This window comes from Epinephelus fuscoguttatus, linkage group LG12 (assembly GCF_011397635.1).
Source record: "Epinephelus fuscoguttatus linkage group LG12, E.fuscoguttatus.final_Chr_v1".
NCBI classification, from domain to species: Eukaryota; Metazoa; Chordata; class Actinopteri; order Perciformes; family Serranidae; genus Epinephelus; species Epinephelus fuscoguttatus.
The window spans coordinates 19190506-19214879 of NC_064763.1; the positions used below are offsets into that span (position 1 = coordinate 19190506).

The window sequence follows — 24374 nt, forward strand, 5'->3', positions numbered from 1 at the left end:
TGGGGGGCCACTGCCACTGGGAAGAACTGTTGCTATGAGGGGGAGGGAAGGGTAGCTGGATTGCACTGGTGTTCAGGTGGGTGGAGCGTGTCAGGTTGCATTCAGAACCCAAGGTTTCCCAACAGAACATTGCATTGTAGCAAGATGTTCAATGTTGTTCACGCCACCTGTCAGTGGTTTAAATGTTTTGGCTGATTGAAAATAAAAAACAGATGAGGACTGGGTACGGCTGTTGAAAGACATCATGCTTCTCACAGGCATGTATTTGTGTTCGCAGCTTCCAGCAGTTCACTGTGAAGCAAAAAAATGAAAGCCAAATGTCTCAGTGGGGTGTAGTCACAGGGCGTCTCTCTCTTTCCTGACACAGGAGTTTCTCCTCACTGAGGGGGAGGCAGCCATGCCGCTGCCTATCCTACCCCCCCCATCCCCCAAAACAAATAAAGTGTCTGATACAGACCAGGCCCCTGCCGGCGCCCCAGCCCCAGCCTTTGTCCGGGCCCCAGGGCACAATGCCAACTGTGATCAGGAGGCAGCATCGCTGATCACACACTGAGACACAAGTGCAGCAGAGTGCAGCTACTTCATTCAGACTGATGATGGACTCTCACAGAGTGGTTTTAACTGTGGGGTAGGACGTGTTGGAGAGTCGATCCACACGGTTCACATTTCAGGGAACATACAAACTCATTTGCATTGCAGAAGACAAGCAAAATGTGTGAGCATACAGAGGCAAACAAAGGTTTCTCATGACCGTGCTTAATTATGTCAGAGAGGTGAGCACATGAGAAGTCAGCTTTAAGCAATAGAGCGTTAAAATCAAACTAGAACATTTCCCTTGAAACACAGGGCAAAATTAGGGATTAGAGTTTTTTTCTGGAGCTTTTAACAAGCCTGGTGTTCACCGTCATTAGTGATGGAATTTTTACAAAAACTCAGAAACTCCTCAGGAGGGGAAACAATTTCACATTTCTGGAATTTCCAGAGCTCAGCAGTTTCATCTGCTCAGGCTGAGGTGGGCTGAATGTTTCACTGCACCACTGAAATAAAGGCTGTGAGAACGAACAGGGCAGCTTTAGTCAGATATGCCTTTCTCAGCGATAAGAAACGATTTCCTCATAGCATCTGAAACTAATCACTGACTCTGGCATCTCTGGGGGGTTTTTTCTTAACATTGTTTTAACAAAAAGGTGCTTAGGTGGTAAATCTAGTCACACATATACAAACTGTATGTAAAGTAAACACCTATGGAGAGGTAGAGGCTCTTATGGCTCACTGCCAAACCACTAAAAGGATTAAGGTGTGAGGCCAGACTGCAGACAGAGGCAAGTATAGAAGTATCAAGAATTCAAACACAAACGCCTCCCAATACATTCCTGGGTTCCTCCCCTGTTCCTTTAGATAGAGTGCAGCATATCTACAAGTCTGACCACTGCTTTGAATAACTTAAAACTGATTCACTGACATCTACATTACCTTAAGCCTACTTTCCCCCTAGACAAAAAAAACCCCACTAACATCTGACTTTTATATTTAATGGGAAAGGTTACAACTGGCATTCACTCCAGCTACAAATGATTCAAATGCATGCAGTGATCACCGATATTTGTCGGCTCAAGCTCCGATCAGCAATGATGGAAATATGACACCCTGCTGGAAGTGCTAATTTTAACCTCTCTGTCGGTGCGATGCAACAACGGCCCGTTACAAAATACCTTCCATCTCTGTACAAGCAGCGCTCAGACATTGTTCAAAATCAAGTAGGCCCCTAATAGTCGAATAAGGTTAGTCAACCAGAAAGGTGGTTAGTTGGAAAGATTTCATTGGTCGCTTAATTTTGGTGGAAAAAGGTTATTACAAAAATGGGAAATTTAAAAAAAAATAAAAATAAAGAAAAAGACATATTTCCATTGAATCTGAGTTAGTTTGCTGGTTAAAAATTGCTGTGAAGGGATTCAGTTTCCTCCGTTACAGCTGATTTTCTCATGTTTTATGGAGGACAAAGGAGCTCGGCTGCTGCAGATGAAGATACATTATCTGCCTATAGTAGATTTACACAGTAACCTATTTTCCATGTAGCGCACAGGCATGTGTGAAGCTGTCAGCTAGATTGGCTGGCAGGCAGTCAATGAGTCTGTCTTGCTCACGCCGTTTACTCCAGGCTCTGGTCTAAAATTAGGTCCCCTGCCTGAAGGACATTGCATGATGGTGGTCTTCTGGACTTTGGTGGAAAATACACGGCCCTTTATGTGTTTGGTGCCCAGAGTATGCCGTCAAATTCAATTCAGAACACTTTATATAAAGGCTAAAAGGACCAACACAGCCTATTTCAGTGAAAAGAGATCCGACTGCAGCTGAAAGCTCCCCGAGGGCATAAATGGTGTATTGACCAAGTACTTTGTAATAACTGCTAAAACATCAATTCCCTTTCAAATGCATTTATAACATCCCTTCTCTGTAAAGCCTCTCATCCTGTCCAAAGCACTCCCGTCCAGGCAGAATGAGGTCTTTGTAAAAGTGTAACAACACAGACAGTCCCTTCCTGTCCTCTGTGTGGGGGAGACACTACAGCAGGACATCAAGATAAGACTGCTGTTAAAAGATAACAAGACGGATAATCCTTTTTTCTCTCCTCTCTTTCTCTCTCTGCACAGGCAGTGAAACAGGCCTGATGTTTCGAGGCAGGAGTCTCTCCTTCACTCCGAGGTTCTTGGAGGCAGGTGTAGTAAATGCACCTGAGTGTTGAGCCCTGTAGGAAGCTGCAGGCAAAGACTGTCAGTTGTTGTTACAGCTTAACCGAGACTGCTGAGTTTATTCATGCCTCCAGCTCGCACTCCCAGCCTAGACATGAGGGGAAAGCTCAAAACAACCACTCTAGTCTACACACCATGTTAAATGACAAGATGCGATTGGGAATGTTAAAAATAACTCCGCTGCACTAGTTTAGCTCTCCTGCACAAAGGGGAAATCCTTCACTTTTGGTCATGACATATTATGATGGTATTTTTTCCTTCATGTTGTGTTCTTTAACTGTGCATGAGATGAGGCTTGTCAGACGCACAAAGAAGAGCAGAAAGCCTGGAAGTGTAGAAATACAGGCAGTAAGCCCGTTAAAGACGCAGAGCTCAGATTCAAAGGGAATTCAAGATTCTCTGAGTTGTGTTGTGCGCTGCGAGTTTGTTATTTTGACCCTGATAGACTTCATAGGCTAATTAGATCTATCTCAACAACCCAAGCATGTGTATATATATATCTTTTTTAAGAACCCTTAGAGAGCTGATCACTGCAAACTGAACACAAACATTAGGCACAGTGTACATGTATACGTTACTCCCGCATTAAATTGGACTCCAGAGCATGAAATTGCCTCTGAATCGGAGGGCAGAAGCTGTGGTATTTTGTAATGCACAGCAGAGTAAAGCTGATGCCACGGATGCAACGCGGCGCCCAGCCACCCAAGTTAAAAGCAATTGCACATGCAACATCTTCCCTCATCTATTTCTAATGAAGACGGCGACGGGAAACAAATTAACATGAGCTTTTTGTCAACAGGTCACGGTGCGCTGTTTTTAAGATGCTGTAATATTATAATATGTATAAGATTTCAGCCGTGGTTGAATTGGTGACACCCATGGTAACCGTGGTAACAGCAAGCGTGGTTTGATTCTACTACAGCTACAGTTGCAATCAAATTCAACCCCCATTGCATATTAGGCTTATTGGCAAAATATACAATTTCTCAGCTGTTTGCAATAAACAGTCACAAACTTTTCTTAAGTACTTCAATGAAACTAATATTACAAGGGTTTTGATCCAAATTCAACACAAAATGCTACTTTTAATGACTACTGCAGTCTCAAAATTATTCAACCCCTTCATGACAAGCATCTTCAGTACTTAGTCGAGCACCCTTTTGCTGTTATGACCTGCTGCAAACGTGATGCATAGCCAGACACCAGCTTCAGACAACGTTGCTGAGGAATCTTAGCCCATTCCTCATTGGCAATGGCCTCCAGTTCAGTAATATTCTTGGGTGTGCGTTTTGCAACCGCCTTCTTCAAATCCCACCAGAGATTTTCTATGGGGTTCAAGCCAGGTGACTGTGACGGCCACTCTAGAATCTTCCATTTCTTCTTCTGAAACCAAGCCTTGGTGGACTTTGAGGTATGCTTGGGATCATTATCCTGTTGGAAGGTCCAATGACACCCAAGCTTCAGCTTCCTCACAGACGGCACGACGTTTTTACCTAAGATTTCCTGATACTTGACTGAATCCATCGTGCCCTCCACATACTGCAGGTTTCCAGTGCCAGAGGCAGCAAAGCAGCCCCAGAGCATCACTGAGCCACCGCCATGCCACTGTAGGCAGGGTGATCTTTTCAGCATATGCTTCATTCTTCTTCCTCCAGACACACTGCTGTTCCATAGGCCTGAAAAGTTCCAGTTTTGTTTCATCACGCCACAGAACAGAATTCCAAAACTTCTGTGGCTTATTTATATGGTTTTGAGCATAATGGAGTCTACTTTTCTTGTGCTTTTGGGTCAGTAGTGGTGTATGTCTTGGAGTTCGGGCATGGAGCCCTTCGGTGTTTAGTATGTGCCTTATTGTGCAAACTGAAACCTCAGTGCCTGCTGCCACCAAGTCTTGTTGCAGGTGTTTTGCAGTCACTCGTGGGTTTCTGAACACTTGCCTCCTCAGGAATCTGGTGGCAGCTGCTGATAGTTTACTCTTTCCGCCATGTCCAGGTAGTGTAGCCACTGTTCCTTTAACTTTGAACTTGCGAACTATGCTTCCAACTGCATCTCTAGGAACATTCAGAGCTTTCTATCCTTTTCCTTGTTTGTGCAAGGCAATGATTTCTTCTCTGAACTTTTTGGACAATTCTTTTGACTTAGCCATATTTCTAACATGCAATCAAACGTCACTCTCAACAAACCCCTAGCCAGTCCAGGTATTTATGTGTTCTGTCTCAAGCACATCTGAACTAATGAAGCCCTTGATTAGTTGCACCAGGTGTGCTTGAAACAGGGGGTTGAATAATTGTGATTAGTTGCATCAGGTGTGCTTGAGACAGGGGGTTGAATAATTTTGAGACTGCAGTAGTGATTAAAAGTAGCATTTTGTGTTGAATTTGGATAAAAACCATGGTAATATTAGTTTTATTTAACTATTTCAACTGTTCTTATCTACTTTGTTTATTGCAAACAGCTGAAAAATTGTACATTTTGCCAATAAGCCTAATATGCAATGGGGGTTGAATAATTTTGATTGCAACTGTAAAAGTAAGGAGAGTGAGCAGTAAACAACGAGGCTGATTTAATGAGATAAACTGTGCTGTGATTACATGCTGCGTGGTTTCCCTGTGAAGCCTCTCATTCTGAATACAGTAAGACAGAAACAATATTGACAATAACTATACTGACCTTCTCTTTTTTTGTTTGTTTGTTTGTTCCATAACATGTTTTACAGTTTCACTTTAGGTTGGTTTTGCTGGGTGTAAGAAAAACAAGTCAAAAGCGGTTCTGATCGTTTCACAAAGCCTATCCTACATTTCTTCAAGTCGTGAAGAGGTCATACAGAATCGGATTTACCAACACAGGTTGCTATGTCAGCTATGTAACGTAGATTTTATTGATAGTATAATTACGTATAATGCAATTGTAACACATTAAGTCCAAGCCCAACCAAATGAGCATTCTGTTATGATGTTAAAATTAAACACATATACACACACATTCTAACCAGTCACAGTGACTATTATACCAGCTGATCCCAGAGCTGTGCCATGCTACAGTGTCGAAATCGGCCAATGTTTGCCAAACTGCTGTAAAAGAAAGTCTCTATTTTCCTAAACGTTGTCATTTGTATAACATAGGCGCAAACTGATCACAAGCAGCACTTGTCAATTTACATGACACAAGACATTCCCACATGTATACACAGGAAGTAACGGCTAAAACAGAGATGGAGCACCCACTTGTTCCTGGAAGGCATAAAGTCAATAGAGAGATCATTACAGAATGTAATTACACTGAATTGAACTATTTCAGAAAAACAAATCGACCATAAATGGTATCAAAAATGGGGTTTGATTTCAGGTAAATGTTAAGTATTATACTTTTAAAATTACTAAATATAACTGTGGGAATATTCAGTCATCACACTCCTTGGAAAGGGAATGGAAATGCTATCTGTCAGGACAAACAAGAAAATCAAGTTTAACCTTTGTTGTCAGAAGAAAAATATGACAGCAGTCAAGGTAAATTATTCCTTTAATAACTGGCTGACAGGAGGAATGCCTATGATTTAAATTGCACGACTATACCATGATCCTAACAATATCTTGTTTACTTTAACATATGTGGCAAGAAGTTAAAAAAAAAGGCACTTACAAAGAGCCTGACACCTTAAAGAGATTCAGCAAGGTTGTCTGGCTGCTGAGTGTTCAGCGGCTGCAGTAAAGTGCTTTTGCCCGAAACCTGCCGTACAAGCTGACTCCCTGATGGCTCTAATGACATCTAAAAAGGTCTGACCCCTGAGTAGTCTGGACAGGCAGCCAAATGCTGCTTATAGGGCATCCTGGATCAGGCTGACAAGTATATAATCTAGGGAAAGTGACTGAGGCACAGCACAATGACGACTGTTCACCTTACGTGGCTTCTACGTGAAAATATAAACAGATTTCATGTTGGTTGAAAATGCTGAATCCTGGAAGAGAAAATGCTGCATAGCACCGGGCTGGAAAAGAGGACCTGAGAGTAAAGCCCCTTTCCCAACTGGAAAAAAAAAAAAAAAAAAAAACACTAACACCCACTCACTAACATCTGGCTTTTGCTTTTAGGGTAAAGGTTACAATCAGCATTAAATCTCGGGACAGATGACTCCGTATTAGTCACGGGTATTCATCGGCTCCAGCTCCAATCGGCAGTGATGGAAATATGACAACCAGGGTGGTCTTGCTAATTTTCACCCCGTTTCTGGCATGATGCATGTCAAGCCGCAACAAATTTCGTTCATCTGCATCAATCTTGGCTAGATGGTAATCCTAGATTTGCAAAACTCTCACAAAATATTTTGTCTCGCTGTTTTCTGGTGTGAAAACGCTGTGGTTAAGGTCGAGTCAGGTTTAGGCACATAAAGCACTTGGTTAGCGTTTGGGAAAGATATGGTTTGGGTTGAAATGATCACTTGACACAGGGAACATGAAATCTCATGGGAGTTTGTGGGAATCTGGGGTTACCATGTAAGCATGCCCGCCTCTGTCTGAGCAGGACCCAAACATAATTCCAAATAAGTTGGCAACGACCTTGAAAGGAAGACGAAGAATGATGGAGGAACATTTTCTCTCTCCTCCATGCTGCTTTCTACTGTTTACTATCCTGTTTTCCACTGAATGTGGGAGATCGAAAGTTATACAGTACCCAGTAAAAAAAAAAGGCATACTCCCCTACTACAGAGTATACGGCTCTGATTTATATGAAACCGGAAAAAGAGTCTATTGCCAACTGTTATCAGTGAACATTCATTCTAAAGAGTTTGAGGGCCGATCAGAAGAGCTTATCAGATGATGCAAAACACACGAGAAAATTTGACTATGTGCTGTCATTGGTCTTGTGGTTCTGACAAACTGTGGCTCACACTGAACATTCATGATTTACTGCCAACCTGACGTTCAGCTAACCTGCCTGATCTGAATGCAGACAAATCATCACTCTCTCCTCACTTGCCAAACTCACATCACACTCAGCGCTACTATGGAGGCTGTGATACACTCTGCTTCTTTCACCGTTTAGCTTTGTTTTCGCCGCTATTTTGCCCACACAACCAACACGGTATCTTTATGTACACCAGCTTTTTCTCATCTAAATTCCTCCGGGGTTTGATTTGTCTTGTCTCTGAGACTCAATACGCAGGGCTGATTCAAGGCAGTTGTAACAATTTTTGGTTTCATGTCATTACTCAATAAACTCTTGAACTAGGGATGCACGATAATATCGGTACGTCATCAGTATCGGCCAATATTAGCTTTGAAATGACCTATCAGAATCAGCCAACGTGTTTTTTCTTAATTTGCACAATGAATGAATATCACATATATTGATAAGTATTGTATTTCATGTCTCCATCTACTGGAGGGCAATCACAATAAGGGTATGCATGCATGACATCCTCGTAAAAATCCTCAAGAAAACACTGTCCACTAATTTTGGTGGGTAAAGGGTACGTCGTGCTGTGCTGTGGTGATGTTTAGAGTTTGTATTGACAGCAGTCCAAGAATTCTTGTCCAGCGTGATAAAAACATCCTACAGGATCTGACATTAATTTCTGTTCACTTAGATCCAGGTCAAGGGTATCCAGCTAATTTTTCCCACACTTTATCTTACAGCAGAGGGATTATCAGGGACTTTTCATGTCCAGCAGAATTCACCTATCCTTTTGACAAGGTCTTTTAAGCTCTCAGGATGTTACAGTGCTCCCCAACATGTTAAGGGCTGATTAATAGCACTTAGAACTAACAGACTTCTAAGTTGATAAAATGCTGGGTGACACTGTGGGCAGTCACAGGCTCTTTTTATGTCCACAGGTCATTAATCTAGAGCTCTAGCTGTCGCTGATAAATCATCCCTTTACTCTCATCAGATAGATGTCCTGTCACAGAGGGATTAAATGTAGAGATGATGTTTCCTTTAGAGAGAAGAGAGTTGGGTGCTGTGGGTGCCAGTGTGACTAAAGATGTGATGGGGTTTACTCTTCTCCTTCCAATTATCGGCCACTCTGAGAAAGACAGCCAGCCAGCCACGCAGCTCTGTGTGTACCCATGAATTATACATGGGCTCCATTAAGACACTTAACAGCTGGTTCCTCAGGAACTTACCAGCAACAACTGCAGCCTGGCTGCCCCTGTGTGCCTGCTTATTAAAACAGCAGCACTTGTGATTAAGGTTGTGCAGTAATGTGCATTTTGACCATCATAAACCAGCCAGTCACAGAGCTATTTTCAGTTCAATCTCATCTCTCTGGAGGGCCACTGGGCCAGCTGCCGATTTCCCTGCATGGCGGCGAGATGCACTACAGTAATTAAATGTCTGCTTTGGCTTACTGACCTTGCTCTGGTTCAGGCGCTGAGCCTTTTCTATACCCAACTGTAGCAGATGCCCCGGTCATCATGCCTATAGATCCAACAACGATCCAGGGGTAATGACTTCAGGAAAAGACCATTTGAATGCATGTTAAAGGAAGAGAGGGGAGGTGGCAGACAGCCATGATCGTTTGGACACCTGGTTGTAAAACTAGTAAGTAAAAAGGAAGCTGAATGTAGTGAAGACCTGTTCAAATTCCCACTACAATATACATTTGGACACCACTCAAACTCAATTCTCCTGGCACACCGGCTGACACTTGAGCCTCTTTCACACATGCACTGCAAACCTGAAATATCTAGACATTAACTGGAGGTGCTGTATGTGAGACTGCAAACGTCTGAGTCAGTTGGATCAGACATTAAACACACTTTACCTTGCCAGCTCCCCCGAACAAAGTCAGTGGAAAGTCCGATTGAGCCCATGTGTGAATAGAGCAGGTAATAGGTCTGGGAGAATTCACAGCAAGCGTGTGGGCATGTGGATGACGTCTCTATCACGCAGCATCCGTGGGAGAAGAGCAAGGATCATTTACAGGAAGGGCAACAAAATGACTAATTGTAGAGACAATGGAATCTAGGAACTTCTGTCGGTAAGAGCTGAAGCTGACATTGTCAGACAAATTGAAGGACAGCAAAGGACTCTGTTGTTTGTGACCAAACTACGAGCAGGCTATGTGACGACGATGAAATCCGCATTGTGTCCTGCCTGTTGCAATCTATACCCAGACATCACCCCTTACCCTAAACCAAACAGAGTATTCCCAGTAGGTGAGAACACTTCTGACAATCTCCTGTTGAATGTCCGCACCAGAGGACTGCATTGGGATTGGGATCCAGCGGGTCCCACAGGACCAAACACAAATCTTGATGGAGGGGCCAGTTTTCATTTAACTGTGGGTTGGAACAAAATGTTTACAAACTAACTGTGGGTCATGTGATTTGTTAGCATACAATTGAGAGCGCTACATCTGATCAGCGCCGTCATTCAGGGTGCGCATAAGAGGGTGTGGGCTCACTGGCCAATCACAACCAAGTTACGGGAATTTAACTACCTTAATACATTTTATGTAGGGCTGCCCCTGACTAAGAATTTCTAGTCGACCAACAGTCGTCATTTAGGGCCATTAGTTGACTAGTCACCCACATTTTTACGATATAAATTTAATTACCTAATTATTTATTTTGGGCGGGGCAACACAATGGTTTAAGTTGAAGGTCTTAGAAATAATAGTTTTAGCACTGTGCTACATAGTTAATGGGCATGTAGCTACTTCCATTTTTCAGATGATACGTCATGTTTGTAGTCGACCAATGAAGATAAGTTTACATATCACCTTGGGTTCGTCCTTCACCTTCTCAAAATGATCCCACACTTTGGATTTCCTGCCCGACATGTTATTAACTAGCCTGTGGAATAACCGCAGGTACCAGCCCTGGAAATTAGGGGCCGTACAAATCTTTAAGCATCTTTAACTGCCTGGAAAACCTGAGGTCGTGTTTTATTTTTTTCTGTGACTAAGCGACGAATGAAATCTTGCCGACTAATGACCCTCCTGGTTGACTTAGGTTTGGTTGCCTATTAAGGGGCTGCCCTAATTTTTTTTGTAAATATTAGTGTTGCAACCGTAACTGACTTCTCTACATATGTTATCAGCCCTCATCAACCGGAACGAGCACCCCGCCCCCCTCTGGGCCCTAGGCGGAAGTATAACACACACTGCTGGAGTTGGCGGTAATGGACAGAAATCCAGCAGGAGTGGGACTAAGAAAACTTGATTCACTTTACCTTGCCTGGAGTTCATATGAGAAAACGGCTTTGGTTTGCCTGACTGACTAGTCTGAAACTGTGAACATGAGACTTCAAAGAAATATTCTCACCCAAATGTCTATTCTTAACATTTTTACATTTTTATGTATTTATGTATTTATGATCGGAGGGATATATCTTTCTATTCTCTTTACAGCAATGACCCGATTCCCCCATGCGGCGAGCTTTCATCTGATCTAATCTCATGTAATGTTCTTTCATGAAACCGAGTGTTTGTTTGCATTCATATATACAAAGCAGATTAGTTACATCTTGCAGAAACGCTACAGCTTGCACATACAGTAGCTTTCCTTTATCCATATATCCCTACACTTGCAAACATATCATCAGCATCTTGTAACATCCAACACTAAAATGTATTTGCATCAGATGCCATACAAAACATGCAGATGTTGCAACAGATATACAGATGCACAGCCTATGTAACATTAAAACCTACATGTAATATTTGACCTCTTTACACACTCCAAATTCTGAGGATTTGCACTGCAGTCTTTGGCTTTAGTTTAGCATCAGCTTGATTATGAGGCAACAAATGGTACAAGAAATTGGATTTTCTGGGTCTAATTCTGTGTTGCGCTGTATCAATACTCCTTTAACGCTCCTAACAAGATTCGGCCTGCATCATAACATTTCACCACACAACCGCTTTAATATAATTCTAAAATCTATAATACAAGCAATCATACCCGTGTAAAAATTGTTCAGACTCGGATTTTGTGCATGGCAACAGGCATTTTTCATAACAAATCCCTTATTTTCTATGGACAGGAGTTATTAGCATAACTATATAATTTGACATGATGATTAAACATCAGACTAAGACAGACAAAGACTGACTTGAATGATCAACACCACGGGGAGCAAAATCGAGTGGGACTGAATCAAGACAGAGGCTTCCTACAGACAACACTTATTTGCCTTTTTCACCATATGAGCCGTCGACAATGTGTAATGTTTTTCAATGAGATAGAGGTGCTAAAAATGGCTCCTTCAACAGCTGCTTTACCCCCGCCTCCCCCCAAAATTCACCCCACCTTCTGCTTATGTCCCTTATTTTCTGAGCCATAATATTTTTCAAGATTAGACACACAATTAACTCTAATGTTCTTAGCTGCGAGAGTGGGGCTTACTGCTGGAGGACAAAATACAATCATCTTCCCACAACTCAGCTCTGTGTTAGACAATGCCTGGACATTAGCTGATAATAATGTGACATGCACAATACAATACATAATGCTTATCTTCCAAATGATGGCGTCCATTGGAAGTCAGAAGTGGCAACAAAAGATTTGTTGTCAGAATAAATTGCCACAGGTCTGTTTTTACACAATAACGTGAGTTTCTTTCCACTGTGTAGCCTACAACCGAGCCCAATTCTTTAACATTGCACAAAGGATAATCCAACGGAGGTTCAAGCATGTGTAGAGCTGAGCTGACACCTGCCTAGCAGGTAGGCAGGAGCAGACTGCACACCAGCACCTGCAGATGCAGCACCCTGGGGACCTGCCTGCCACACTGTGTATCCTCACACAGACATGGCTAGCTCAGATGCCGTGAGAATATTATGCAAAAACAACCAGAAAACACAGTCATAAGGGGGAGAAGCAGAAGTGGAGTGATGCTTTACATACCTGGATACTGGCTGAGGAATATTTGTTTTTTCATTTATCAGTATAAATAGGCATTCCCTCCATTCAAGAAGGTAAACAGTGTGCTATAATGTTTACAGTCTGCGAGGATAAATCCAGTCAGAGACATCCACCATTTGAAAACAGTGATAATCACCATGGAAAATGGATGCCAGACGTTTCTTTTACCATAGTTGCAAGGCATATTTACAAAATACTTGTCTTAAGTGCAGCACCCTCTTCTTTCTTAAAGTTTACTGAAATGCAGTGTCATATTTTCCAAATAATTAATACAGCATTTTGCAACAAAATCCTTCAAATCCCCTTCACTGCCTGGTGTGCAGCCATTTCTCTGCTTCTCCACTGTTAATCTACAGAAAAATGTATCCTGGTGATGTTCATTTGAGATACGAGGAACATGAACACCCTTATTATCATCACAGTGAACAGCTTATTTGTCACAGGACCCATTATTCCTCATTAGGAGTAGAGGGCGTTGTGGGCGCCGCAGCGCTGGGCATCAAGTGGCTATGTGATGAATGTGCTTTGGGTGTGTTTATCGCCCTAACAGTGCAACACAGCGATGATGACCGATGGGCTCCAGAGAGTGGGGAAATATCAGCACTGCAACGACCTTGTTTTACCTGATAGGTCACATGGATAGCAGAGGAAATGTCTCTTGCTCAGAACAATCTCTATCCAACACGCACTTTGAGAAATCTAAACATATTTACTCCTTGAAATTGTTTTTGGAACAGTGAGTCCTGAGACGGGCAGAGGCAGACAAAAGCAGGCTTCTCATCTCTGGTCTCTGACTGCTGATTAATTAAGCTAACATTAACAACATGAGTTGGTCCAAGAACACTGTCTCCATCTGACCTTTGAAGGTTTCTGGCAGACGTGCTTGAAAACAAGAACCCTGTGAAAGGGTCTTCAACATGTACTGCCCTCAACAGTTGATGATCCATGTAGAAGACATGTCAAAAAATAAACAGCATTGTTCTTGTGCTTCAATTTAGAGCTAGTATTTTAAGTATGCTTAGGAAAACTGTAAAGCTCCATTTCCAACAAACACTTTCTGTATGGTACCTTTGGAACCAAAAGTCACCCTTAAGACATGGTACCTAGACCCTAGCGTGTTAAAATAGTATGCTTCACTTCTAACAAACAGTAGAGTAAAACTGAGCTGCTGACATTTCACAAAATGTGACAGCATCCAGAGCTGGCTTCTACAATTTGGGGAACTACTACATGATGGCTGTGCTAGTCATAAACAGGGCTGTAACCCCACAAACTACTGTAGCAGTACTGTAGTTAGTTAATGATCTACACTGTGGTCACTGCTGTCGATCATAACATTATGCTAGTAAAGTAGGCATGCTAACGTTTGCAGCTTACATTAGAGCAGACACAATGGCCCTTTTTAGACAAAGATTCCGCAATGCTGCCGTACAGAAGATGCGCCATTACGCCAGCTTTGCTTTCTTCACTGAACCAAACAATGCCAGCATATAGCTGCAACACTTTTGGATAGCATGCCAGCGTTCCGGAAGCAAATGAGGTTCAATGTTCACAGTGTCTTTGCTGTCTATTACAGGGATATTGGTTTGCAGCCAGGATTCATACAAAAACACACAAAACACCTAACACTGATGGACAAGAGAAATACTTTACAGAGCAGGGGGGGTTTACAGTGTCCAGGTCAAAGTACAAGTAAACAATCTAAGCTATCTGTGTCATAAGACATGTCGTGTAGCACAACAACGTCAACAACTGGTGTCATTTTACACAGAGCTCAATTCGGCACTGTTACTACCTCGACTGCTGGCTTAGCAACATTTACATACTTCTATATCATTCTCTTATTCTTAGTTCTTATAATTCTCTGTTCTATATTTTGGATCGACTGTAACCAATCACAATTTCCCCTCGGGGATCGATAAAATATTTCTGATTCTGATACTCCTTCTGCTCTCCAAACTCTTTAGACACTCTCTCCAACTACAGCCCCATGCACACCACTTCGGGATGATAATAAATCCAAAGCTTGACGGGACTGTCATGCCTAGTTACCTTTGCTAAGTAATGATTGTACAATCGCTATTCAAATGAATACCTTAATACAGTATGGCAGACGGTTAATTGATCAGTAAATCATTGCTCCCTCACCGCATATTGATGCTTGCTTACCGAGTCTCTAACCTTGCAACCACAATGGATTTTCTATGAATGACAAACATAGATAGTTCCGCCAATAAATGTTATACAACTAGGGCTGGGTATACAATAGAAACATATGCTTCACTGACATTTTGTTGTAAATTAAATACCTTTGGGTTTTAGACAGCTGATTGGATAAAATAAGCAAAGTGAGCAAGTAATCAAGCCGCCCAATTTATCATGGTCCCCTAGGTCCAAAAGACACACTAAGGCATGACCTTTATGAACTGATCAGCCACTAATTTGTGTCATTAAGGCAAAACTGCTCCAGGGCTACGCTTATTGGAAAATTTAGCACATAATTTGCATCCCTCTGGAGACCCTGCAGCTGTCAGTAAACCAATACTGTGGTCAAAGTGTTACTGAACTTATAAGACATACAAACTTGAAATATCCATCAATGTAACATTGACATTATGACCAAAGGGTTCACGTATGCTCTTGCCAATATCTCGTCTCACAAGAATGCATTGGCAGCAGCCCAGAAGGCAGTTTTTGTCCCTACCTGTGAAAAAGGAACAAGCTCTGAATACAGAGTGGCTGCACAGCCATTAACAGGACTCAGAAACAAGCACCGCTATTAATCATTTTTACTCATTCTCTGGCGGGCAGCAATTTGTTCATTCAGTAATTCAGATATGAAATGGAGGGGGGAAAGTGGGAAGAGGTCGGGTAACGTGGCGAGGTAAAGGCGGGATCAGCGTTTCACACTCTCATGTAGGTGAACAGGAGTTGGCACAGGGCTTGTGCAGCACTGGCATGCTAAAATATTAACGTCCTGGGCTGTGAATATTCATGCGCGGTCGTCCCCATCGTCAAATTGTGGAGGACAAAACACTGTCCCTGGAGTGTAATCCGATTCCGCCTGTTCCTGCTTCATTTCCAAGGACAGGGGGACTCCGGGCAGAGTGGGTGGCTGCTTGCTTGGAGGTGAATTTGTGGCTGCAACATGTTCCCATCTACAGGAGGCAAGAAGGGGTGTCGGACTGCTGGGTCATGACAAGTGAATATGACCTCAAGTCATAACTGTCTGCGTGAGGCCAATGACAATGGCTCAGGGTGTGGTGTACCTGCCTCAACTACTTCTACCAAAACACCTCATCAATACACACACACAGGTGTAAGAGTGACAACAGTTCAGCCAAGATTTACTGATCAAACCTCTTTTGCAATCAAGATATTTGATACAACTTCAACACCTCCTGTGTGAAACTTGCAGCTTTTTTCCTGTTGTAAAAGACGACCTAATACATACATGCAAGCGAGGGGGAGGGTAGTTTTGTAGAGCAGCCAGAGCACACACTCACATAAGTACACTCCCTGCATCTGCGTGTCTGTTTTCAAAAAGGTAACCAAGCAACCAGTTCCTGGCCAGGGCCTTTGGCTGTAGGCTTATCAGGTAACTATGCTCTGCGCCTGCTCACAGGTTCATTAGGTTTCTGTTTGTCCGAGGTCAGTGGCTTCACTTTTGATCCAAAAAGCCAGGAGTGGAGGGGGCAACAGGACAGGTCCTGCAGCATAATAGTGACTGTTCAGGTCCTAAACAAGGACTCAAACATATATAGAGAACGGACTAAATCAAGCAGTGTCTATTACTAAAAGGGAGAAGTGGACAGACATGCCAGCCAGGGCTAACCACAGTGTCTAATGACTGACAAACATGTAATAGTTCTCTTTGATTATAGGTGTGAGGGCACTGACACACCAGGCTGACTGTCGGTCAATAACCAAATACCTCAAAGTCAATATTCAAATGATAATGCAGGGTTGACTTTTCCTGCATTTGCAAAAGATAGATAATTATATTTCTACAATGAGACTTTTGATCAATAATAATCAGTGGTGTGGATATAATGACAAAATAAGGTTGCAGCGGTGAAACTGTACCACAGAGAAAACTCTTCTCTATGGTATTGGGGGGAAAAATTGTAAATTGGACAGAGAATCTCATCTGCATGTGTGTATCCTCTTTTCCTCCTCCACTGCCGATGCAACCTTATGACTAAATGGGTAAAGGCAAAAAATACAAAAGCTACAACAGTCTAGTGAATAAAAAACTACATTACTTTACTGTAATGTAACCTTTAAACCCAGGAAAAGACAACACTTGTGATATTAACATATCCAAAAGCTAAGATTATATTGAGTCTAATATTATGATATTGATATAATGTCAATATAATGCCCAGCCCTTGTCTGTCGTCCTAGTTTTTGTGGTTTGTTCCACACCGTTGGCACTCGTCAGCCCTTGACGGTGGCTTTTTTTGGCTGCAATCTGAATTGAAATCGGAGCACATTGTTGAGAAAAATCTCCCTGATTGGTAGTTTAGCTCAGTGCTGAAAAGAAACGGAAGTGAGGACAACAAACATACGACAAGAGGGCGTGAAATCAAGCTCTTTGGCAGAAATGGTTCATAAGTGTTCATATTATTGTTCACTAGCGCAATATGAGTAGAATTTGTTCTTTCAACATCGAGTCATGTTGGCTAACTGGTATCTTAAATCCGTGAAGGTCAATCTTCTGGTTTCCCTCTTTGAATGCCGAATATAGATTACTGCCACCTGTTGGTATGGAGAGTTATTTCAGCTCACGCACATGCTAGTTGGTCATTGACTGTAGTCTTTTTGGTGTGTTCAAGGGCATCTTTTTGGCCGACACATGGGTGACATGAGGCGATGCAACAGTCAGCCTTCATCGCCGCTAGATCTTAGATGTTAATTTGGTGTGTCTGGCCTTTAAGAAACAGATTAGTTGGCACCAGGCTCTCTGCAGCAGTGAGCATATTGTCTTATCATATAACTGTGTTGGTTAACTTTGAAAATATGTTGAATATCTTGTAAGCAGAGCTCCTGTCATGTGTCAGCCTTTGCATGGAGCAGTGTTTAGTGTGTGTAACAGCATCTGATGTGATTGTTCAAAGCAATAGCCAACCCCACAGCAGACACTGTCATATCAAATAACATCAGCACAAAGAATTACAAAAAGGAGGCCCCATCAAAGATGCATTTTCACACTGTGTACAAACATTCCCCAAATGTCTCCTTCTGCTTTCCTTGCATCAAAATTGTTTCGTGAAGTGAAGGCGGGATGAATATCCTCTGCACTTTTAGACATTCTGAATCCTCAACGCTGACCACAATTTCAAGGGTCTCAGATCTCTCTCTTAGAATTGTATTTCTTTTGTCAGTATTGTATATTCCATGTGGTGCCTCATGGACAAATAGGGCAAAGAAAATGGAGCAGAAAGACCCTATTTGTTATTTTGCCATTTAAGAGAGGCTAGCGCATTATTGTGTATTACCAAGCCATGTTAAAAGAATGCTACGAGTCTGGCAGATACTGTTCTTGTCTGCTGAAGTGGAACAGCGCGCAAATGACGAGGCCATGATGCTATTAAGATGGTAATGAGCCCAAACAAGTATACAAAACAATGTTGAATCATGGGACAAAAGAAGGCTAAACAACACACCTTATACTACACTCAATGCCCCAGCTTTTACGAGGAGAGATGTGCTGGTTGATCCTAAACAAAGCACTAACCCTTCATTGCATACAGTTTCTCACTAATCAGCACGCAGGAATGTCATTGCTCTGACCATGGCTCTGTGGCTTCCCATCAAAATCTCAAAACATTTCAATAACTGCAATGGAATGACGCTGAACGAAGCCAACAGAGGATCTTGTAGCTAAAGTTTCACGTCATTGTTTAGAGTGGGAGGAGTGATCGGCTGGTTTCAGTGTAAATTCCAAAGGAGTCACACCCATATGCATGAAATTAAGACATGCATCTCCTACAGTTAACAAACAACAGTGGTAAATAAATACTCATATATACTTCAGATTGATGGTTATTAACTTTATCATATGGTTTTGATGAACTTGTGCTCGCAATCTTTCTACATTTGTAGCCTTGTTGAACAAACCAAGTTTTAAAAATGCTTTAAATGAAGCAGAAACAAAAAAACACACATTCTGGTTAAATAAAGGTTAAATTAAAGGTTAAAAAATAGTGTAGAGCTTGACTGATACTGGATTTTTAGGGTCAAAGTCAATACCAATATTAGGGAGTAAAAAAATCCCAATATTAAGATTTCCGCCAATTTTCTATCTATCTATTTAAACCTATACAACACAATTGTCCCTCAAATATGGTTATGAAAACAGGATATTTTACAGTTAAACCATTAACTTTATTGTCAGAAATAACCTGAGTGCACTTGGACAATAAACTTCATTGGCAATTCAACGAAAATAAATCACTCCAAGCCTCTTTTTCTGTTTTATGTTCTGTAAAAAAAAATGTTTTAAAAAATTAAAAAATGATCATGCATACTAGACAACATATACTCCAATACCAATATGGCTGTGAGAGGCTCTAATGCTCTACTTCAGTGGTCGCCAAACTAAAGATAAAAGATACCACTTGGCTGTATGTTCTTTAGGGAGGTTCCCAGCCAAATGAGGAATATCTAAATTTCAAATTCAAATCAGCGAGAAAGATTTAAATCAGAGGTGTCAAACACACAGCCCAGGGGCCAGAACCGGTCCACCAAAGGGTCCAATCTGGCCCACTAGATGACTTTGCACTCCTAATGTTGATGCACATGTGAAGGCTAAGAGATGCCAGGTTTCAGGAGCAATCGAACAGTAAGTAGATACTTCATATAAAATGCTGCCTCAAAGGCTTTTCTACCCTGTCTGGAATACAGCTCTCTGAAATAACAATGAATACTTTCTCTGGCCATGTTTAAAGACATTAAACATTGTGAAGCATACTGTCAACCAGCAGCTTTGGTAAAATAATCTTTAACAGACCTGCTGCTGAGGCACTGACAAAACTTCAGATTGTAAATGGTTTATAATGCCGCGCAAAATGTAACCTGCTTCTATAATCGCTTCAGCTTTAATGGAAAATTATGATGAAAATGCACTTGTAATGAAAGGGAGTAGTAGACTGACTGAATGTGGAAACACTGAGACATACTGCTGAGTTTGCACATATTTGAGTATATCGTGATCTGTTCATCATTTGTTTTGTATATGGATTTTCAGAATTAACTTTTTTTACACTAAAAAAATTGTTTATAGGTTATTATGCTGCAATTTTACCGGTCCAAATCACTTGAGATCAGATTGGGCTGTATATGGCCCATGAACTAAAATGAATCTGACACCACTGGTTTAAATTAAAACTCTTCTGATCTGTGGTTTCACAGCTGCCACTGTTATCTACCCACCTACAGTATCACAAACAACCAAACAAACCCTCTGAGGTGGGGGTCACTGGGGTTTAAACTTTCCTCAAATACAGATCCTAACATTAAAAGGTTTAACTGACACCACTATAAACAAAGCTGTCAACAGGAGCAAACATGTGGTTGAGTTACATGTGATAACATGGGGTTTCATATTAGAAAAGGGGGGGTGCAACAATCAGCTGGCAGATGGCAGACACAAAAAAGGCCTCACTTTGAAGTCATGCAGCCACAGCTTTAAGAGAGGATCAAGCCATTGTGTTAACTAGCAGAGGATCACAAGGAAATAACCAGAGTTTTGGCATCATGAAACATCCATAAAAAAGTATGGTTTCTGTGGTAACCTAAAACCCGACGCTACACATTTAAACACCCATTCATCCAGTGTAAGATGTACCCCAGTACAGTCATACCTGATGTGGACCGAACCACTGCCACTTTATTGGAGGGATAATATATAATACGTAAAGTTACGTTGGCAAACTTAATGTTTCTTTTTCTTTCTTTTTTACTTTGCTGTCTCTTTTTGTCCTCTATTTTTAATACAAACAATGCGTGAAAGCCACTTTTAAATTATTATTTTAAAACAATTAACTATTCCAGTTAGATTTGGTTTAGCCGGATGCTTGATCGGGGGAGCTAGCTTAACTAAACTGACCTTGGGTCGGAGTTACTCGGACTGAATTCTTCAAAGTGTACTCAGATGTGATTTTTGGTTAACCACCGAGCCAGTTACATGTTAACCACACTAACTTGAGATAACACAACATGTCTTAAAGTTTTCAGCGTTTTTAACTTGTCGAAAAAAGCTAAGTTTCAGTGTGTAACGCGGCTGACCGGAGGCTATCCTCGCGGAGTGGAAACACCATTAGAATCAAAGTAGCTCACCGACAGTTGGTGTCAGGAAACTTACCTGTGAACAGGCTCAACAGTACACAGCAGAACCGGCCTATGCAAAGCTCCATTCCCGCTCCAGATAGTCCACGACTTGTTCGGTGAAAGTTGGTGGGAGAACTTGTGCTGAGTTCGTGTGAAAAGCGGCAGTCCGGCTCGACTGAAGCATCCAAACTCCACTCCTCCTTCTCCTCGGCTCTCTGCAGGTGCACAACGGAGCGCGCCGCAGGGTGTCACGTGACAGGCTGCATTCCCAAAGCAAATCCAGTGATGTCCTCTGCTGGTTGGAGCAAGGAACTGTCCCACTGTTTATCCATGGAAGAAAGGTAGTCCTGTATGGTACCCTATGTGCGTCTCGTCCAGGGGGACTCCATTGAGGAAGGTAACAGTTTGTATAACCTTCTGGGTGAAATATAGAGCTATAATAGACTGATAAAAGCCACATCGATTGTCAAAGGGGACATTCTGCACCAGTGGTGTGAGGACGTCGATTTAAAAAAGGCATGTAATACCACTGATCATGACTTGTTAATCAAAAAGCTGGAAAGATACGGCATCAGAGGGGTAGTGTTGAACCGGCTGAATAGCTATAGTATATACGGAAACGTCAACAGTTTGTGCAGACTGGTGAACATAAATCTCCATGCATAGGCGTAGCTTGAGGAGTCCCACAGGGGTCAGTTTTAGAGCCAAAATTGTTTGTTTTATACATAGGCTAAATGACATGCAAAATATCAAAAATATTGAAATTTGTGTTTGATCACACGTATATTTTCTGCTCTGGGGACAATCTACAGCAGCTTTTGGAGGTTGTCACATCGGAAATTAGTAAACTAAAAATGTGGTTTGAACAATTTTAACAAAGCCAAAATCATGCTGTTTGGAAATCGAAAAACAAATATACAAGTATACATTAAAATAGACAATGTTGTTATTAAAAGAGTGTATGAAAATAAATTTCTTGGTGTGATAACAGTCCACAGAATCTGCTGGAAACCACATATAACATATGTACGAAAAAAACTGACGAGGAGCATTGCAGTTCTGGGCAAACAGACATACCATAGATACTGGATCATAAAGCACTGCATACTCTGTACTGTTCTTTGATATTGCCATATTTAAATTATTCTGTTGAGGTCTGGGGAAACACCTACAAAACCACCCTACAACCATTATTCATACTGCAAAAAAGAGCCATACAAAATTTACTTAACGTTGGATATAGGGAACACACTAATAATCTGTTTTTGAAGTCACATGAACTGAAATTTATGGATCTGGTGGGCTTTAAAACTGCTCAAATCATGTACAAAGCAAGGAATAATTCATTACCTGGCATTGGAGGAGCGGGTATGTATGAAACAGTTTGAGTAGTGATAGATTAGTATAGTGTGAGAGTAGGGGTGGAACTAGATAAGCATGTTTCTTCTTCCTACTCCTTTTCGGACAGGAAATATTGTATGTATTGTCTTGACACAAATAGAGACTTGACATTGAACAAAATCAACATTACTCAGCAATCATCTTTGCTTATCTGAGAAAAAATAAAAGAAAGTAAGAAATGAATCAATTGATTGAATAGTTTTTACAATGGTCACTTAGGGTCAACAACCCAGAGCAACAGAATGTAGAAAAGAGGTGCGTGCAAGTTGGAACGGGTGGAGGAAAGTGTCAGGTGTGATGTGTGACAGAAGAGTACCTGCAAGACTAAAAGGAAAGGTGTACAGGATGACCAGCGATGTTGTTTGGTTTAGAGACAGTGGTGCTGAGGAAATGACAGGAGGCAGAGCTGGAGGTAGCAGAGATGAAGAAGGTGAGGTTCTCTTTGAGAGTGACGAGGATGGATAGGATCAGGAATGAGTACATCAGAGGGACAGCTCATGTTAGGTGTTTTGGAGCTCAAGTTAGAGAGGCCAGACTGAGATGGTTCAGACATGTTCAGAGGAGGGATAACGAATGTATCGGTAGAAGGATGCTGAGGTGGGAACTGCCAGGCAAGAGGCCTAGGGGAAGACCAAAGAGGAGATTTATGGATGTAGTGAAAGAGGACGTGAAGTCAGTTGGTGTGAGAGAAGAGGATGCAGAGGATAGGGTTAGATGGAGGCAGATGATTCGCTGTGGCGACCCCTAAAGGGAACAGCCAAAAGAAGAAGATTGAATAGTTTTTATGTTATGAAATGATGTAATGTGTTTCTGACTTTGAACATCTTACCTTAGAGACGAGCAGTGTTTAAGTGTCGACAGGGCGCATGAGAAAATCTGTCTGTCCCTTCAAAATAGCTGACCTGAGCTAAGTGGGGTCTGAGGGTACCCCAGTTGGTAGAACAAGGGTTAATGTTTCTCCGATCCAGCAAAAAGAAAGTACATTCTCAAGGAAAAGAGGTAAAGACAATTAGGAAAAGAAGTGAGAATTGATGCAGAGCTTTGGTCAGAACTGTGCCAACAAAGTGTCAGCCACTAAGGATGATAGATACAGATTGATGCATTATAACTTCATTCACCAACTCCATTTCACACAACAGAGACTGCATAGATACAGACCTGGGCTATGAAATATGTGTTTTAGATGTAGCATAGATGGCTTGTAATGTCCAGTTGAGACAAATATAGAGAACAGGAAACTAAAAAACAATGAGAAATAAATATATAGAGTGGATAAGAAAGAAAAAAACACACACATTGGCAACCAAAATGTCACAAACATGAGGCACGTGATGCACCATGGATGGGCCCTAGTCACCTCATGTTAAGAACATAAGCTATGAGTCAATTCCCTTCTGCTAGGTTGTGGACCATTTGTCGAGAAATGGTTTCCAGATTTTCAGGAAGATGTTTTCCTTGTTGGCAAGTTTCTATGGAAGGCCTTCCATATGACTCATGTTGCCAAGCTCCCTCAGCCGTTGGTGGAAAGAGGGGCCAGACTCTGACTTCCAATTTTGCTAGCACAGAGAGAGCCTGAGCAGTGTGAGGTCACAGATAACCCAAATATGGCGAGAAAAGGGTCTGGCGTTATCCTTTTTTTTAAACTATAAACCTTTGGTGTATAATTAAATATAGGCAACCAGAAGGAGCAGAGCTTGGGGCACAGTCCTAGTTGATGGGTAAGACGTTAGGATATATAGCATGACATCTTGCTTTTGTGTAGTGGAGTCGATTTGTGCAATATTGAATCATACAAGTATGTGCCTGCCATTTATGAATACTGAATCTTACTGGAGGGCTTTGTCCGAACTCTAACGCCACAGACAGAAAGTATTATAGTGTTAATGAGCAGGGGCGTCCTAGTAGGGGGGAAAGTGGGACTGATTAGGGCCGGGTTGTGGGGGCAGCAGGCCAAGCAAAGCACATCAAACATCCCTCTTCCCAGTAACACTATCTAGCTCCTCCTGTGGGACCCCAAGGT

General features: G+C 41.9%; 1 protein-coding gene across 1 annotated transcript in view; it reads right to left on the reverse strand.

The window, feature by feature from the left end:
• The window catches only part of cxadr (CXADR Ig-like cell adhesion molecule), a 54553-nt gene extending 33385 nt beyond the window's left edge, over nucleotides 1-21168 (reverse strand). Inside the window, exon 1 of the mRNA XM_049592789.1 lies at nucleotides 20988-21168. Within this exon, the coding sequence (XP_049448746.1) occupies nucleotides 20988-21039 (52 nt within the window). The 5' untranslated portion in view covers nucleotides 21040-21168. The remainder of the gene's footprint in view (nucleotides 1-20987) is intronic.
• Nucleotides 21169-24374: the final 3206 nt, after the last annotated feature.